Raw genomic sequence first — 18681 nt, 5'->3', positions numbered from 1 at the left:
CTGTCACGGTTGAACCCTTTCCTCCAGAGAAAACAAAACTGTCACGGTTGAACCCTTTCCTCCAGAGAAAACCAACTGTCACAGTTGAACCCTTTCCTCCAGAGAAAACCAACTGTCACAGTTGAACCCTTTCCTCCAGAGAAAACCAACTGTCACGGTTGAACCCTTTCCTCCAGAGAAAACCAACTGTCACGGTTGAACCCTTTCCTCCAGAGAAAACCAACTGTCACGGTTGAACCCTTTCCTCCAGAGAAAACAAAACTGAAGACCGTCACGGTTGAACCCTTTCCTCCAGAGATAACCAACTGTCACGGTTGAACCCTTTCCTCCAGAGAAAACCAACTGTCACGGTTGAACCCTTTCCTCCAGAGTAAACCAACTGTCACGGTTGAACCCTTTCCTCCAGAGAAAACCAACTGTCACAGTTGAACCCTTTCCTCCAGAGAAAACCAACTGTCACAGTTGAACCCTTTCCTCCAGAGAAAACCAACTGTCACGGTTGAACCCTTTCCTCCAGAGAAAACAAAACTGTCACGGTTGAACCCTTTCCTCCAGAGAAAACCAACTGTCACAGTTGAACCCTTTCCTCCAGAGAAAACCAACTGTCACAGTTGAACCCTTTCCTCCAGAGAAAACCAACTGTCACGGTTGAACCCTTTCCTCCAGAGAAAACCAACTGTCACGGTTGAACCCTTTCCTCCAGAGATAACCAACTGTCACGGTTGAACCCTTTCCTCCAGAGAAAACAAACTGTCACGGTTGAACCCTTTCCTCCAGAGAAAACCAACTGTCACGGTTGAAGCCTTTCCTCCAGAGAAAACCAACTGTCACGGTTGAACCCTTTCCTCCAGAGAAACAGTTCTGAACTATATTAGTGGCACTAAATGTTTCATCTTCTACCGTGTCAGAAATAGCTGTCCGTCCTAAAACTAATAGCGGGCTGAACCATTTGTTAAACAACCTTGTTCTGTCACGTTACCTTGGATACCTAGCTAACAACCATGTTCTGTCATGTTACCTTGGATACCTAGCTAACAACCATGTTCTGTCACGTTACCTTGGATACCTAGCTAACAACCATGTTCTGTCACGTTACCTTGGATACCTAGCTTACAACCATGTTCTGTCACGTTACCTTGGATACCTAGCTTACAACCATGTTCTGTCACGTTACCTTGGATACCTAGCTAACAACCATGTTCTGTCATGTTACCTTGGATACCTAGCTAACAACCATGTTCTGTCACGCTACCTTGGATACCTAGCTTACAACCATGTTCTGTCACGCTACCTTGGAAACCTAGCTTACAACCATGTTCTGTCACATTACCTTGGATACCTAGCTAACAACCATGTTCTGTCACGCTACCTTGGATACCTAGCTAACAACCATGTTCTGTCACGCTACCTTGGATACCTAGCTAACAGCCATGTTCTGTCACGTTACCTTGGATACCTAGCTAACAACCATGTTCTGTCATGTTACCTTGGATACCTAGCTAACAACCATGTTCTGTCACGCTACCTTGGATACCTAGCTTACAACCATGTTCTGTCACGCTACCTTGGAAACCTAGCTTACAACCATGTTCTGTCACGATACCTTGGAAATCTAGCTAACAGCCATGTTCTGTCACGTTACCTTGGATACCTAGCTAGCCACCATGTAACTTGACCAATACAGACAGTAACTTACGGTGATTTTCCTGTAGAGGACCATACAGTTGTCGTCATCAAAGGGCAGATATCCACAGAGCAGAGCAAACAGCAGCACCCCCATACTCCACACATCAGCCTGGTAACACACACACACACACATTATATATCCACACAGCAGCACCCCCCATACTCCACACGTTACTCATTATATTCACACAGCCAGACATATTAAATTCCCCCCACCGGGTGTCTCACCTCCGAGCCGATGTAGGCTTTACCCTGGATGAGTTCAGGAGCAGCGTAGGCTGGACTTCCACAACAGGTCATCAGCTCATATCCCAGACCCCCCTATAAAGACAGACTGATTAGACTGGACCACAACAGGTCCAGTTGGTTTGGCACAGAGACCAAAGGAGACAACATGACAGTGTGGTTACCTTTGGTTTGGCACAGAGACCAAAGTCGATCAGTTTCAGGTTGTGGTCTTCATCTATCAACAGGTTCTCCTGAGGGAGGAGAGAGAGAAGAGGGGAGAGGAGAGAGAGAGGGGAGAGAGAGGGGAGAGAGAGAGAGGGGAGAGAGATTCAGCACCATCACCACCAGTGGGTAGTTCCCACAACCACACAGACAGACAACCACACAGACAGACAACCACACAGACAGACAACCACACAGACAACCACCCACACAGACAACCACAGACAACCACCCACACAGACAACCACCAAGGACGTGTCTGAAATCTGTCTTGTTTTCATAACGTGTCAGTTTGGTTCAGAGTCATGATAAAGGGATAGTTCATGATTTTAACAATGAGTATGCGCTGTGAATGTACCCCAGTGAGCTTATATAGCTGTGGGCGTACCCCTGGTTACCTACCGGTTTGAGGTCTCTGTGGGCGTATCCCTGGTTACCTACCGGTTTGCGGTCTCAGTGGGCGTATCCCCGGTTACCTACCCGTTTGAGGTCTCTGTGGGCGTATCCCTGGTTACCTACCGGTTTGAAGTCTCTGTGGGCGTATCCCTGGTTACCTACCGGTTTGAGGTCTCTGTGGGCGTATCCCCGGTTACCTACCGGTTTGAGGTCTCTGTGGGCGTATCCCTGGTTACCTACCGGTTCAGGTCTCTGTGGGCGTATCCCTGGCTACCTACCGGTTTGAGGTCTCTGTGGGCGTGTCCCTGGTTACCTACCGGTTTGAGGTCTCTGTGGGCGTATCCCTGGTTACCTACCGGTTTGAGGTCTCTGTGGGCGTACCCCTGGCTGTGGACGTAGGCCAGAGCTGAGACGATCTGTCTGAAGAACACTCTGGTCTCCTCTTCAGACAGACGGTCCTTAGCGATGATGTAGTCAAACAACTCTCCTCCCGGACAATACTGGAGAAGACGAGGGAGAGAGAGAGGTTCATATTGGGGCCGGTCTGTCTGATGTGTGGGTTCTACCTCCAGGACAATACTGGAGAAGACGAGGGGGAGAGAGAGGTTCATATTGGGGCCAGGCTGTCTGATGTGGGGGTTCTACCTCCAGGACAATACTGGGGGAGAGAGAGGTTCATATTGGGGCCGGTCTGTCTGATGTGTGGGTCCTACCTCCAGGACAATACTGGAGAAGACGAGGGAGAGAGAGAGGTTCATATTGGGGCCGGTCTGTCTGATGTGTGGGTCCTACCTCCTGGACAATACTGGAGAAGACGAGGGGGAGAGAGAGGTTCATATTGGGGCCGGTCTGTCTGATGTGGGGGTCCTACCTCCAGGACAATACTGGGGGAGAGAGAGGTTCATATTGGGGCTGGTCTGTCTGATGTGTGGGTCCTACCTCCAGGATCATGTATATCTTGGTATTAGTCTATAACATGGTACAGTCTACAGAGTCTATAACATGGTACAGTCTACAGAGTCTATAACATGGTACAGTCTATAGACATGCTGTCGTGGGTCCTACCTCCAGGATCATGTATATCTTGGTATTAGTCTATAACATGGTACAGTCTATAGACATCCTGACGTGGGTCCTACCTCCAGGATCATGTATATCTTGGTATTAGTCTATAACATGGTACAGTTTATAGACATCCTGACGTGGGTCCTACCTCCAGGATCATGTATATCTTGGTATTAGTCTATAACATGGTACAGTTTATAGACATCCTGACGTGGGTCCTACCTCCAGGATCATGTATATCTTGGTATTAGTCTATAACATGGTACAGTTTATAGACATCCTGACGTGGGTCCTACCTCCAGGATCATGTATATCTTGGTATTAGTCTATAACATGGTACAGTCTATAGACATCCTGACGTGGGTCCTACCTCCAGGATCATGTATATCTTGGTATTAGTCTCGATAACATGGTACAGTCTACAGACATGCTGATGGCTCAGACTCTTCATGGCCTCTATCTCCACCTTCACACGAGGAAGGTCCTCCTGCAGAGAAGAAGAAAAAAGAAAGTCTGTTTCTTTACCAAGCTACTATACTATATATACACTATACCATCTACATTAGATTAAAACCATCAGCTACTATACTATATATACACTATACCATTACATTAGATTAAAACCATCAGCTACTATACTATATATACACTATACCATTACATTAGATTAAAACCATCAGCTACTATACTATACCATTACATTAGATTAAAACCATCAGCTACTATACTATATATATACTATACCATTACATTAGATTAAAACCATCACAGTAAAAACACACTAAATAGTAGAGACTTAGATGAGAGAGAGAGAGAGAGAGAGGGGGGGGGGGGGGGGGGGACAGACAGCGAGAGAGACAGGAAGGGAAAGAAACAGAGAGAGAGTGGGAGGAAGGGAAAGAGAGACAGAGAGGAAGGGAAAGAGAGACAGAGAGAGAGAGAGAGAGAGGGAGGAAGGGAGAGACAGACAGCGAGAGAGACAGAGAAAGAGACAGAGACAGAGAGAAAGAGAGAGACAGAGAGAGACAGAGAGAGAGAGAGACAGAGAGAGAGACAGAGAGAAAGGGAAAGAGAGATACAGATATGCAAGAGAGAGTAATATGAGAGAGAGACTTACCCCCAGTTCCTTCTTCTCCATGATTTTAATGGCCACTTTCTCTCCCGTCAGGATGTGGCGACCCAGCTTGACCTTAGCAAAGCCTCCTGTAGGACACAACACACACCCAGCAGAATAGCAGGTCAGATGAGAGACCACACCCACCGATCAGAACAGATAACACACCCCCACCGATCAGAAAGGATAACACACCCCCACACACCGATCAGAACGGATAACACACCCCCACCCACCGATCAGAACAGTTAACACACACCCACCCACCGATCAGAACGGATAACACACACCCACTGATCAGAACGGATAACACACACTTTCCTGGTGGCTCATGTGTCGGTACAGATGGTTGTGTTGAAGTGTCTCACCCGAGCCGATGGTCTCGTAGACTTCATAGTACTTGAGGAGTTCCGCCGCGCTGTCCATCTCACCGAAAACACAACCTTCCAGCTGCGATAAACAAACACACAGCGACATTTAGCTGAAAGGCTCCAGAAGGTTAGTTCCTGATAGGTGACTATTGGCTAAAATAACATCCCATCCCAACCAGACCTGCCGGTCTTAGCTAGCTAGCTAACGTTAGCTGCCTGTCAACTGACAACCTTCGGTCTCCTTTGAAATAGTCGATAAGCTCATGTTAACTTAAACATAATTACATAATTAGAAGAACATAATTACACTTCTAACGTATAAACAAATACGGTAGTAAGCTGTGTAAACCAGCTAGCAACATTATTACGTTAGTTAATTCACTGACTTGCGGGTTGCCCCAAGTTCGCTAATATTTCACCTAGCTAGGCTAACGATACTTTTGTACAGTTTGGCTAACGAAGTTATCCTATGCTGAAGCGTCGAACCTACCTTAAATACAACACTTATAGATATAGTGAGGAAAGCAAAAAGTAATCACGAATGTGGAAATATATACTTAGTATTTGTAATATACAGCCCTCTCGCTCAGTGATGTCCTGTTGTCGAAGTTTGAATTCCCCACTACAGTGACGCAATGTCCTACTTCCGGTGTCTGTATCCAACGTATCTACTTCCTCCCTCTATCGTTGAGTAATGGCACTGCATATATAAAATGGATTATTTAATTTAATTTTAATTTAACCTTTATTTAATTAGGAAAGTAATTTAAGAACAAATTCTTATTTACAATGACGGCGTATCTATTGTTCAGTAATGACACTGCAGCTATAAAACAGATTCTACACTATAAGTCCCTAACTACAGGATCTAGGATCAGATCATTCTAGCCCACAAACCTAACTTTAAAGGGCCAATCAGCGGTTGAAACAATAACAAAGCTACTCCACGCCACTGTTTCGGTAAAAAGCTGAAGATTGGGACTGGAGAAAAGTAATCACTCTCAAATTCATAGACGAAGCTATGGATGCAAGGACTGACCATTCATAACATTCTAGATTTAAAGGTAGACTCAGCAAAATGACGTTGTCACGTACATAACCTGGGCAGCCGCTAGTGGGCTTTATGGTTCTCCACTATATTCTGGGCTTGATGGTTCTCCACTATCCTCTGTGCTTGATGGTTCTCCACTATCCTCTGGGCTTGATGGATCTCCATTATCCTCTGGGCTCCACTATCCTCTGGGCTCCACTATCCTCTGGGCTTGATGGATCTCCACTATCCTCTAGGCTTGATGGTTCTCCACTATCCTCTGAGCTCCACTATCCTCTGGGCTCCACTACCCTCTGGACTTGATGGAGCTCCACTACCCTCTGGGCTTGATGGTTCTCCACTATCCTCTGGGCTTGATGCAGCTCCACTACCCTCTGGGCAGTATGGATCTCCAATATCCTCTGGGCTCCACTATCCTCTGAGCTCCACTACCCTCTAGGCTTGATGGAGCTCCACTATCCTCTGGTCTCCACTACCCTCTGGGCTTGATGGAGCTCCACTATCCTCTGTGCTCCACTACCCTCTGGGCTTGATGGAGCTCCACTATCCTCTGGGCTCCACTATCCTCTGGGCTTGATGGAGCTCCACTGTCCTCTGGGCTCCACTATCCTCTGGGCTCCACTATTCTCTTGGCTCCACTATCCTCTGGGCTCCACTATCCTCTGGGCTCCACTATCCTCTGGGCTCCACTATCCTCTTGGCTCCACTATCCTCTTGGCTCCACTGTCCTCTGGGCTCCACTATCCTCTGGGCTCCACTATCATCTGGGCTCCACTATCCTCTGGGCTCCACTATCCTCTGGGCTCCACTATCCTCTGGGCTTGATGGATCTCCACTATCCTCTAGGCTTGATGGATCTCCACTACCCTCTGGGCTTGATGGATCTCCACTACCCTCTGGGCTTGATGGTTCTCCACTATCCTATGGGCTTGATGGATCTCCACTACCCTCTGGGCTTGATGGTTCTCTACTACCCTCTGGGCTTGATGGTTCTCCACTATCCTCTGGGCTCCAATATCCTCTGGGCTTAATGGTTCTCCACTATCCTCTGGGGTTCACTATCCTCTGGGCTCCACTACCCTCTGGGCTCCACTATCCTCTGGGCTCCACTATCCTCTGGGCTTGATGGATCTCCACTACCCTCTGGGCTTGATGGTTCTCCACTATCCTATGGGCTTGATGGATCTCCACTACCCTCTTGGGCTTGATGGTTCTCCACTACCATCTGGGCTTGATGGTTCTCCACTATCCTCTGGGCTCCAATATCCTCTGGGCTTGATGGTTCTCCACTACCCTCTGGGCTCCAATATCCTCTGGGCTTGATGGTTCTCCACTACCCTCTGGGCTCCACTACCCTCTGGGCTTGATGGATCTCCACTATGCTCTGGGCTTGATGGAGCTCCACTATGCTCTGGGCTCCACTACCCTCTGGACTTGATGGAGCTCCACTATCCTCTGGGCTTGATGGAGCTCCACTATGCTCTGGTCTCCACTACCCTCTGGACTTGATGGAGCTCCACTACCCTCTGGGCTTGATGGTTCTCCACTATCCTCTGGGCTTGATGCAGCTCCACTACCCTCTGGGCTGTATGGATCTCCACTATCCTCTGGGCTCCACTATCCTCTGAGCTCCACTACCCTCTAGGCTTGGTGGAGCTCCACTGTCCACTGGGCTTCACTACCCTCTGGCCTTGATGGAGCTCCACTATCCTCTGGGCTCCACTACCCTCTGGGCTTGATGGAGCTCCACTATCCTCTGGGCTCCACTATCCTCTGGGCTTGATGGAGCTCCACTGTCCTCTGGGCTCCACTACCCTCTGGCCTTGATGGAGCTCCACTATCCTCTGTGCTCCACTACCCTCTGGGCTTGATGGAGCTCCACTATCCTCTGGGCTCCACTATCCTCTGGGCTTGATGGAGCTCCACTGTCCTCTGGGCTCCACTACCCTCTGGGCTCCACTATCCTCTTGGCTCCACTATCCTCTGGGCTCCACTGTCCTATGGGCTTGATGGTTCTCCACTATCCTCTGGGCTTGATGGTTCTCCACTATCCTCTGGGCTTCATGGTTCTTCACTATCCTCTGGGCACCACTATCCTCTGGGCTTGATGGATCTCCACTACCCTCTGGGCTCCACTATCCTCTTGGCTCCACTATCCTCTGGGCTCCACTGTCCTATGGGCTTGATGGTTCTCCACTATCCTCTGGGCTTGATGGTTCTCCACTATCCTCTGGGCTTTATGGTTCTCCACTATCCTCTGGGCACCACTATCCTCTGGGCTTGATGGATCTCCACTACCCTCTGGGCTCTACTATCCTCTGGGCTTGATGGATCTCCACTACCCTCTGGGCTCTACTATCCTCTGGGCTTGATGGATCTCCACTATCCTCTGGGCTCCACTATCCTCTGGGCTCTACTATCCTCTGGGCTTGATGGATCTCCACTACCCTCTGGGCTCTACTATCCTCTGGGCTTTATGGATCTCCACTATCCTCTGGGCTTTATGGATCTCCACTATCTTCTGGGCTTGATGGTTCTCCACTACCCTCTGGGCTTGATGGTTCTCCGCTATCCTCTGGGCTTGATGGTTCTCCGCTATCCTCTGGGCTTGATGGTTCTCCGCTACCCTCTGGGCTTGATGGTTCTCCACTACCCTCTGGGCTTTATGGATCTCCACTATCCTCTGGGCTCCACTACCCTCTGGGCTTGATGGAGCTCCAAAATCCTCTGGGCTTGATGGATCTCCACTACCCTCTGGGCTTGATGGTTCTCCACTACCCTCCAGGCTTGTTGGTTCTCCACTACCCTCTGGGCTTTATGGTTCTCCACTATCCTCTGGGCTTGATGGTTCTCCACTACCCTCTGGGCTTTATGGAGCTCCACTATCCTCTGGGCTTGATGGTTCTCCACTACCCTCTGGGCTTGATGTGCACAGCTGGTGATACACTCCTGCCCCCCTGGTGATGTTGATGTTTTAATGTTGAGAAGGTGGGGGAAAATATACATACTTTAATGATGATTTTCCAGAACCATGCTAATGGTTAATGTCTAGGAATGTTACTTCCTGATGTTGTGTTTAGCCACCATGCTAATGGTTAATGTCTAGGAATGTTACTTCCTGATGTTGTGTTTAGCCACCATGCTAATGGTTAATGTCTAGGAATGTTACTTCCTGATGTTGTGTTTAGCCACCATGCTAATGGTTAATGTCTAGGAATGTTACTTCCTGATGTTGTGTTTAGCCACCATGCTAATGGTTAATGTCTAGGAATGTTACTTCCTGATGTTGTGTTTAGCCTCCATGCTAATGGTTAATGTCTAGGAATGTTACTTCCTGATGTTGTGTTTAGCCACCATGCTAATGGTTAATGCCTAGGAATGTTACTTCCTGATATTGTGTTTAGCCACCATGCTAATGGTTAATGTCTAGGAATGTTACTTCCTGATGTTGTGTTTAGCCACCATGCTAATGGTTCATGTATCGGAATGTTACTTCCCGATATTGTGTTTAGTCACCATGCTAATGGTTAATGTCTAGGAACACTTTCTTTTGGTTACTACATGATTCCATATGTGTTATTTCATAGTTTTGGATGTCTTCACGATTAATTCTACAATGTAGACAATAATTAACAATTAAGAAAAACCCTGGATTGAGTAGGTGTTCTAAACCTTAGTAGGTGTTCTAAACCTTAGTAGGTGTTCTAAACCTTAGTAGGTGTTCTAAACCTTAGTAGGTGTGTGTGTGTGTGTGTGTAACGTGTCCTCTGGGAGTCGGGGGAAGCAAATACAGGAAGTGAATCATCGAAAAATGATTGTGTGTTTTCTGTTCGACCTTTATGTTATTTGTACTATTACATTGTTATTGATGACTGCGTCGTGGGGTTTAGAGTTAGCAAGAAAGGTATTTTACTGCACATTAAAACGGGAAACTTGATGTGTGTGTGTTGTAAGTTATTTCAGGGTCCCTCAATGCTCGTAACTGACCACATGTTTTGGCGTGCACGTACACACACACACACACACACACACACACACACACACACACACACACACACACACACACACACACACACACACACACACACACATATACACACACACACACACACATACACACACACACACACACACACACACAGCATGCATAATCCAACATGGCTTGTAATGAAGCTCTTACAGTGGAACGCTGGTGTTCCGGTTCTAGAACCGGTTAGAATTCCCAACATTCCAGAGCAATGTTCCGGAGCCTTCCAGCATTTCTGAGTCTCAACTCTGCATGGGGGGGGGGGTTGGGTCTGTGTCTAGGATCTAGGATCAGGGTTCCCCCCCCCCCTCTCCTCCACGTAATCTCATTCATTGTGATCTGAAAAGGCATAACTGATCCGGGATCAGCCGAACTCTTACTCTGACACACCTGATAGATACGGCTGTACTGTAGAAAACCATTTCTTACTGTAAAGATCGTTTGGAATATTTATTTATTTCTCGTCTGTCTTCACATCCGTCATTTTCCAGCAGTTAAAATCAGAAGGTCTGGAAACTTCTACAGTTACCTCCCACGGTGTGTGTGTGTGTTGTACTGTGTGTGTGTGTGTGTGTGTTGGCAGAGTTATGAAAATATTGCGTCCCTATGTGTTTAAAGTTGAACCAATCATTTATGTCCAGATAAATATTACCATAAGCAAGACGGAGAGGAGTTCAGCCAACACCCTGAGAGGACAGATACACACACACACACACACACACACACACACACACACACACACACACACACACACACACACACACACACACACACACACACACACACACACACACACACAGACACACACACACACACACACACACACACACACACCACACACACACACCACACACACACACACACACACACACACACACACACACACACACACACACACACACACACACACACACAACCAACACCCTGAGAGGAGAGATACACACACACACACACAACCAACACCATGAGAGGAGAGATACACACACACACACACACACAACCAACACCCTGAGAGGAGAGATACACACACACACACACACAACCAACACCCTGAGAGGACAGATACACACACACACACACACACTCAGACTCAACCAACACCCTGAGAGGAGAGATACACACACACACACACACACACTCAGACACACAACCAACACCCTGAGAGGAGAGATAAACACACACACACACACACTCAGACTCAACCAACACCCTGAGAGGAGAGATACACACACACACACACACACACACTCAGACTCAACCAACACCCTGAGAGGAGAGATACACACACACACACACTCAGACACACAACCAACACCCTGAGAGGAGAGATAAACACACACACACACACACTCAGACTCAACCAACACCCTGAGAGGAGAGATAAACACACACACACACACACTCAGACTCAACCAACACCCTGAGAGGAGAGATACACACACACACACACACACTCAGACACAACCAACACCATGAGAGGTGAGATACACACGCACACACACACACACAACACACACACACACACACACACAACAACACACACACACACACACACACACACACACACACACTAAACTCAGCAAAAAAATAAGAAAGGTCCTCTAACTGTCAACTGCGTTTATTTTCAGAAAACTTAACATGTGTAAATATTTATATGAACATAAGATTCAACAACTGACACATAAACTGAACAAGTTCCACAGACATGTGACTAACAGAAATAGAATAATGTGTCCCTGAACAAAGGGGAGGGGGGGGGTCAAAATCAAAAGTAACAGTCAGTATCTGTTGTGGCCACCAGCTGCATTAAGTTCTGCAGTGCATCTCCTCCTCATGGACTGCACCAGATTTGCCAGTTCTCTCTGTGAGGTGTTACCCCACTCTTCCACCAAGGCACCTGCAAGTTCCTGGGACATTTCTGGGCGGGAATGGCCCTAGCCCTCACCCTCCGATCCAACAGGTCCCAGACGTGCTCAATGGGATTGAGATCCGGGCTCTTCGCTGGCCATGGCAGAACACTGACCTTCCTGTCTTGCAGGAAATCACGCACACAGAACGAGCAGTATGGCTGGTGGCATTGTCATGCTGGACGCTCATGTCATGATGAGCCTGCAGGAAGGGTACCACGTGAGGGAGGAGGATGTCTTCCCTGTAACGCACAGCATTGAGATTGCCTGCAATGACGACAAGCTCAGTACGATGATGCTGTGACACACCGTCCCAGACCACGACGGACCCTCCACCTCCAAAGTATCGATCCCGCTCTGATGCTGTACTGTAATGATGCTGAGCCAGGGCTCTGAAGTGTCCAAGATGCTGTACCGTAATGATGCTAAACCAGGGCTCTGAAGTGACCAAGATGCTGTACCGTAATGATGCTAAACCAGGGCTCTGAAGTGACCAAGATGCTGTACCGTAATGATGCTAAACCAGGGCTCTGAAGTGACCAAGATGCTGTACCGTAATGATGCTAAACCAGGGCTCTGAAGTGACCAAGATGCTGTACCGTAATGATGCTAAACCAGGGCTCTGAAGTGACCAAGATGCTGTACCGTAATGATGCTAAACCAGGGCTCTGAAGTGTCCAAGATGCTGTACCGTAATGATGCTGAACCAGGGCTCTGAAGTGTCCAAGATGCTGTACCGTAATGATGCTAAACCAGGGCTCTGAAGTGACCAAGATGCTGTACCGTAATGATGCTAAACCAGGGCTCTGAAGTGACCAAGATGCTGTACCGTAATGATGCTAAACCAGGGCTCTGAAGTGACCAAGATGCTGTACCGTAATGATGCTAAACCAGGGCTCTGAAGTGACCAAGATGCTGTACCGTAATGATGCTAAACCAGGGCTCTGAAGTGTCCAAGATGCTGTACCGTAATGATGCTAAACCAGGGCTCTCCACTATTATCTTTTCAAGTCATGTTATTTTAAATAACGTCCTTATATAAGCTGTTGTAAACATTACCCTCTACGTTGGCGGCCATTTTGAATTCCGCGTCTCGGTTAAGTTTGAAATGAGCTTCTGGGATGTTTTCAAATGATCAGAAGAATGTTTGTACCAAATGTAGTGCTTTTTATCTGTTGCACAACAGTTTTTCATGGTGAAATACCAGCTTTCATGGCAGCTATTTAAACATTTTTGAAATAACTTATTATTTTTGTACCTTTTATTTAACTCGGCAAGTCAGTTAAGAACAAATTCTTATTTACAATGACGGCCTAGGAACAGTAGGGTTAAACTGCCTTGTTCAGGGACAGAACCACAGATTTGTACCTTGTCAGCTCAGGGGGATTCGATCTTGCAACCTTTCGGTTACTAGTCCAACACTCTAACCACTAGTCTACCTGCCTCCTCTACACTCTAACCACTAGTCTACCTGCCTCCTCTACACTCTAACCACTAGTCTACCTGCCTCCTCTACACTCTAACCACTAGGCTACCTGCCTCCTCTACACTCTAACCACTAGGCTACCTGCCTCCTCTACACTCTAACAACTAGACTACCTGCCACCTCTAACCACTAGGCTACCTGCCTCCTCTACACTCTAACCACTAGGCTACCTGCCTCCTCTACACTCTAACCACTAGACTACCTGCCTCCTCTACACTCTAACCACTAGTCTACCTGCCTCCTCTACACTCTAACCACTAGGCTACCTGCCTCCTCTACACTCTAACCACTAGGCTACCTGCCTCCTCTACACTCTAACCACTAGGCTACCTGCCTCCTCTACACTCTAACCACTAGGCTACCTGCCTCCTCTACACTCTAACCACTAGGCTACCTGCCTCCTCTACACTCTAACCACTAGACTACCTGCCTCCTCTACACTCTAACCACTAGTCTACCTGCCTCCTCTACACTCTAACCACTAGTCTACCTGCCTCCTCTACACTCTAACCACTAGTCTACCTGCCTCCTCTACACTCTAACCACTAGTCTACCTGCCTCCTCTACACTCTAACCACTAGGCTACCTGCCTCCTCTACACTCTAACCACTAGTCTACCTGCCTCCTCTACACTCTAACCACTAGTCTACCTGCCTCCTCTACACTCTAACCACTAGTCTACCTGCCTCCTCTACACTCTAACCACTTAGACTACCTGCCTCCTCTACACTCTAACCACTAGACTACCTGCCTCCTCTACACTCTAACCACTAGTCTACCTGCCTCCTCTACACTCTAACCACTAGTCTACCTGCCTCCTCTACACTCTAACCACTAGGCTACCTGCCTCCTCTACACTCTAACCACTAGGCTACCTGCCTCCTCTACACTCTAACCACTAGACTACCTGCCACCTCTAACCAGCTAGGCTACCTGCCTCCTCTACACTCTAACCACTAGGCTACCTGCCCTCCTCTACACTCAACCACTAGGCTACCTGCCTCCTCTACACTCTAACACTAGACTACCTGGCTCCTCTACACTCTAAGCACTAGGCTACCTGCCTCCTCTACACTCTAACCACTAGGGCTACCTGCCTCCGCTACACTCTAACCACTAGGCTACCTGCCTCTACACTCTAACCACTAGGCTAACTACATGCCTCCTCTACACTCTAACCACTAGGCTACCTGCCTCCTCTACACTCTAACCACTAGGCTACCTGCCTCCTCTACACTCTAACCACTAGACTACCTGCCTCCTCTACACTCTAACCACTAGTCTACCTGCCTCCTCTACACTCTAACCACTAGTCTACCTGCCTCCTCTACACTCTAACCACTAGTCTACCTGCCTCCTCTACACTCTAACCACTAGTCTACCTGCCTCCTCTACACTCTAACCACTAGTCTACCTGCCTCCTCTACACTCTAACCACTAGTCTACCTGCCTCCTCTACACTCTAACCACTAGACTACCTGCTCCTCTACACTCTAACCACTAGTCTACCTGCCTCCTCTACACTCTAACCACTAGGCTACCTGCCTCCTCTACACTCTAACCACTAGTCTACCTGCCTCCTCTACACTCTAACCACTAGTCTACCTGCCTCCTCTACACTCTAACCACTAGGCTACCTGCCTCCTCTACACTCTAACCACTAGACTACCTGCCTCCTCTACACTCTAACCACTAGGCTACCTGCCTCCTCTACACTCTAACCACTAGCTATACCTGCCTCCTCTACACTCTAACCACTAGTCTACCTGCCTCCTCTACACTCTAACCACTAGTCTACCTGCCTCCTCTACACTCTAACCACTAGTCTACCTGCCTCCTCTACACTCTAACCACTAGACTACCTGCCTCCTCTACACTCTAACCACTAGTCTACCTGCCTCCTCTACACTCTAACCACTAGGCTACCTGCCTCCTCTACACTCTAACCACTAGTCTACCTGCCTCCTCTACACTCTAACCACTAGTCTACCTGCCTCCTCTACACTCTAACCACTAGACTACCTGCCTCCTCTACACTCTAACCACTAGTCTACCTGCCTCCTCTACACTCTAACCACTAGGCTACCTGCCTCCTCTACACTCTAACCACTAGTCTACCTGCCTCCTCTACACTCTAACCACTAGTCTACCTGCCTCCTCTACACTCTAACCACTAGGCTACCTGCCTCCTCTACACTCTAACCACTAGTCTACCGGCCCCTCTACACTCTAACCACTAGTCTACCTGCCTCCTCTACACTCTAACCACTAGACTACCTGCCTCCTCTACACTCTAACCACTAGTCTACTGCCTCCTCTAGCACTCTAACCACTAGGCTACCTGCCTCCTCTACCTCTAACCACTAGTCTACCTGCCTCCTCTACACTCTAACCACTAGTCTACCTGCCTCCTCTACACTCTAACCACTAGGCTACCTGCCTCCTCTACAACTCTAACCACTAGGCTACCTGCCTCCTCTACACTCTAACCACTAGGCTACCTGCCTCCTCTACACTCTAACCACTAGGCTACCTGCCTCCTCTACACTCTAACCACTAGGCTACCTGCCTCCTCTACACTCTAACCACTAGTCTACCTGCCTCCTCTACACTCTAACCACTAGCTACTGCCTCCTCTACACTCTAACCACTAGACTACCTGCCTCCTCTACACTCTAACCACTAGTCTACCTGCCTCCTCTACACTCTAACCACTAGTCTACCTGCCTCCTCTACAACTCTAACCACTAGTCTACCTGCCTCCTCTACACTCTAACCACTAGTCTACCGGCCTCCTCTAACCACTAGGCTATCTGCCTCCTCTACACTCTAAACACTAGGCTAACTTGCTTCCTGGTTAAGTTTGCAATGAGCCCCCCTTCTGCAGACTTTGGGGAATACAGTGATGTGTTGTTTGATTCCCTGCCAGTGAACTGACTGGAAACCTCTGAATCACTCTAATTGGTTCCTGATATGGCTGGTCCGTAGTGGGTTTGATTCTTAAAGGAGAGTGAATCATCAGGTGGTGGAGTGGTTCTGAATCACTCTAATTGGTTCCTGATATGGCCAGAGTAGTGGAGAGAAGAGAGGAGGGGGGGAGCCAGAGTAGTGGAGAGAAGAGAGGAGGGCGGGGGAGGGGGGGAGCCAGAGTAGTGGAGAGAAGAGAGGAGGGGGGGGGGGAGCCAGAGTAGTGGAGAGAAGAGAGGAGGGGGGAGCCAGAGTAGTGGAGAGAAGAGAGGAGGGGGGAGCCAGAGTAGTGGAGAGAAGAGAGGAGGGGGGGAGAGGAGCCAGAGTAGTGGAGAGAAGAGAGGAGGGGGGGGAGCCAGAGTAGTGGAGAGAAGAGAGGAGGGGGGAGCCAGAGTAGTGGAGAGAAGAGAGGAGGGGGGGGGGAGGGGGGGAGCCAGAGTAGTGGAGAGAAGAGAGGAGGGGGGGGGGAGCCAGAGTAGTGGAGAGAAGAGAGGAGGGGGGGGAGGGGGGGAGCCAGAGTAGTGGAGAGAAGAGAGGAGGGGGGGAGGGGGGGAGCCAGAGTAGTGGAGAGAAGAGAGGAGGGGGGAGCCAGAGTGGTGGAGAGAAGAGAGGAGGGGGGGAGCCAGAGTAGTGGAGAGAAGAGAGGAGGGGGGGGAGCCAGAGTAGTGGAGAGAAGAGAGGAGGGGGGGAGGGGGGGAGCCAGAGTAGTGGAGAGAAGAGAGGAGGGGGGAGCCAGAGTGGTGGAGAGAAGAGAGGAGGGGGGGAGCCAGAGTAGTGGAGAGGAAGAGAGGAGGGGGGGGAGCCAGAGTAGTGGAGAGAAGAGAGGAGGGGGGGAGCCAGAGTAGTGGAGAGAAGAGAGGAGGGGGGGGGCCAGAGTAGTGGAGAGAAGAGAGGAGGGGGGAGCCAGAGTAGTGGAGAGAAGAGAGGAGGGCGGGGGGAGGGGGGAGCCAGAGTGGTGGAGAGAAGAGAGGAGGGGGGAGCCAGAGTAGTGGAGAGAAGAGAGGAGGGGGGGGAGAGGAGCCAGAGTAGTGGAGAGAAGAGAGGAGGGGGGGGGAGCCAGAGTAGTGGAGAGAAGAGAGGAGGGGGGGAGGGGGGGAGCCAGAGTAGTGGAGAGAAGAGAGGCGGGGGGAGGGGGGGAGCCAGAGTAGTGGAGAGAAGAGAGGAGGGGGGAGCCAGAGTGGTGGAGAGAAGAGAGGAGGGGGGGTGCCAGAGTAGTGGAGAGAAGAGAGGAGGGGGGGGGGGGAGAGCCAGAGTAGTGGAGAGAAGAGAGGAGGGGGGGAGCCAGAGTAGTGGAGAGAAGAGAGGAGGGGGGAGCCAGAGTAGTGGAGAGAAGAGAGGAGGGGGGGGGCAGAGTAGTGGAGAGAAGAGAGGAGGGGGGGAGCCAGAGTAGTGGAGAGAAGAGAGGAGGGGGAGAGAGGAGGGGGGGGGAGCCAGAGTAGTGGAGAGAAGAAGGAGGGGTGGGGGGGGGGAGGGGGGGGAGGCCAGAGTAGTGGAGAGAAGAGAGGAGGGGGGGGAGCCAGAGTAGTGGAGAGAAAAGAGAGGAGGGGGGGGGGGGAGCCAGAGTAGTGGAGGAGAAGAGAGGAGGGGGGGAGCCAGAGTAGTGGAGAGAAGAGAGGAGGAGGGGGGGAAGCCAGAGTAGTGGAGAGAAGAGAGGAGGGGGGGAGCCAGAGTAGTGGAGAGAAAGAGGAGGGGGGGAGCCAGAGTAGTGGGGAGAAGAGAGGAGGGGGGGGGGGGGGAGCCAAGAGTAGTGGAGAGAAGAGAGGTAGGGGGGAGCCAGATTAGTGGAGAGAAAGAGGAGGGGGGGAGGGGGGGGAGCCAGAGTAGTGGAGAGAAGAGAGGAGGGGGGGAGCCAGAGTAGTGGAGAGAAGAGAGGAGGGGGCGGGGGGAGGGGGGGGGGGAGCCAGAGTAGTGGAGAGAGAAGAGGAGGGGGGGAGCCAAGTAGTGGAGAGAAGAGAGGGAAGGGGGGAGAGAGGAGGGGGGGAGCCAGAGTAGTGGAGAGAAGAGAGGAGGGGGGAGCCAGAGTAGTGGAGAGAAGAGAGGAGGGGGAGCCAGAGTAGTGGAGAGAAGAGAGGAGGGCGGGGGGAGGGGTGGGAGCCAGAGTAGTGAGAGAAGAGAGGAGGGGGGGGAGCCAGAGTAGTGGAGAGAAGAGAGGAGGGGGGGG

The 18681-nt window shown here is 49.8% G+C and overlaps 2 protein-coding genes across 4 annotated transcripts in view; one reads left to right on the top strand and one right to left on the bottom strand.

Moving 5' to 3' along the window:
* The window catches only part of LOC109886837 (maternal embryonic leucine zipper kinase), a 39242-nt gene extending 33491 nt beyond the window's left edge, over window positions 1–5751 (bottom strand). The window contains exons 1-8 of one of the 3 annotated variants that reach the window (XM_031821533.1): window positions 5640–5751; window positions 5080–5161; window positions 4715–4800; window positions 3968–4084; window positions 2889–3032; window positions 2097–2165; window positions 1915–2007; window positions 1697–1795 (exon numbers count right to left, since the gene is read on the bottom strand). In XM_031821533.1, coding sequence (XP_031677393.1) covers window positions 1697–1795; window positions 1915–2007; window positions 2097–2165; window positions 2889–3032; window positions 3968–4084; window positions 4715–4800; window positions 5080–5137 — 666 coding nt within the window. In that variant the 5' untranslated portion in view covers window positions 5138–5161; window positions 5640–5751. Of the gene's footprint in view, window positions 1–1696; window positions 1796–1914; window positions 2008–2096; window positions 2166–2888; window positions 3033–3471; window positions 3498–3967; window positions 4085–4714; window positions 4801–5079; window positions 5162–5572 lie in introns of those variants that run through there. The other 2 variants (XM_031821534.1, XM_031821535.1) reach the window with 2 other exon arrangements.
* Window positions 5752–16421: 10670 nt separating this feature from the next.
* Window positions 16422–18681, top strand: part of LOC109885384 (thrombospondin type-1 domain-containing protein 4-like) — a 31271-nt gene continuing 29011 nt past the window's right edge. Inside the window, exon 1 of the mRNA XM_031821532.1 lies at window positions 16422–16481. Coding sequence (XP_031677392.1) covers window positions 16422–16481 — 60 coding nt within the window. The remainder of the gene's footprint in view (window positions 16482–18681) is intronic.

This window comes from Oncorhynchus kisutch, unplaced genomic scaffold (genome assembly GCF_002021735.2).
Source record: "Oncorhynchus kisutch isolate 150728-3 unplaced genomic scaffold, Okis_V2 scaffold3990, whole genome shotgun sequence".
NCBI classification, from domain to species: domain Eukaryota; kingdom Metazoa; phylum Chordata; class Actinopteri; order Salmoniformes; family Salmonidae; genus Oncorhynchus; species Oncorhynchus kisutch.
This window is presented reverse-complemented; position numbering and strand designations above follow the sequence as displayed.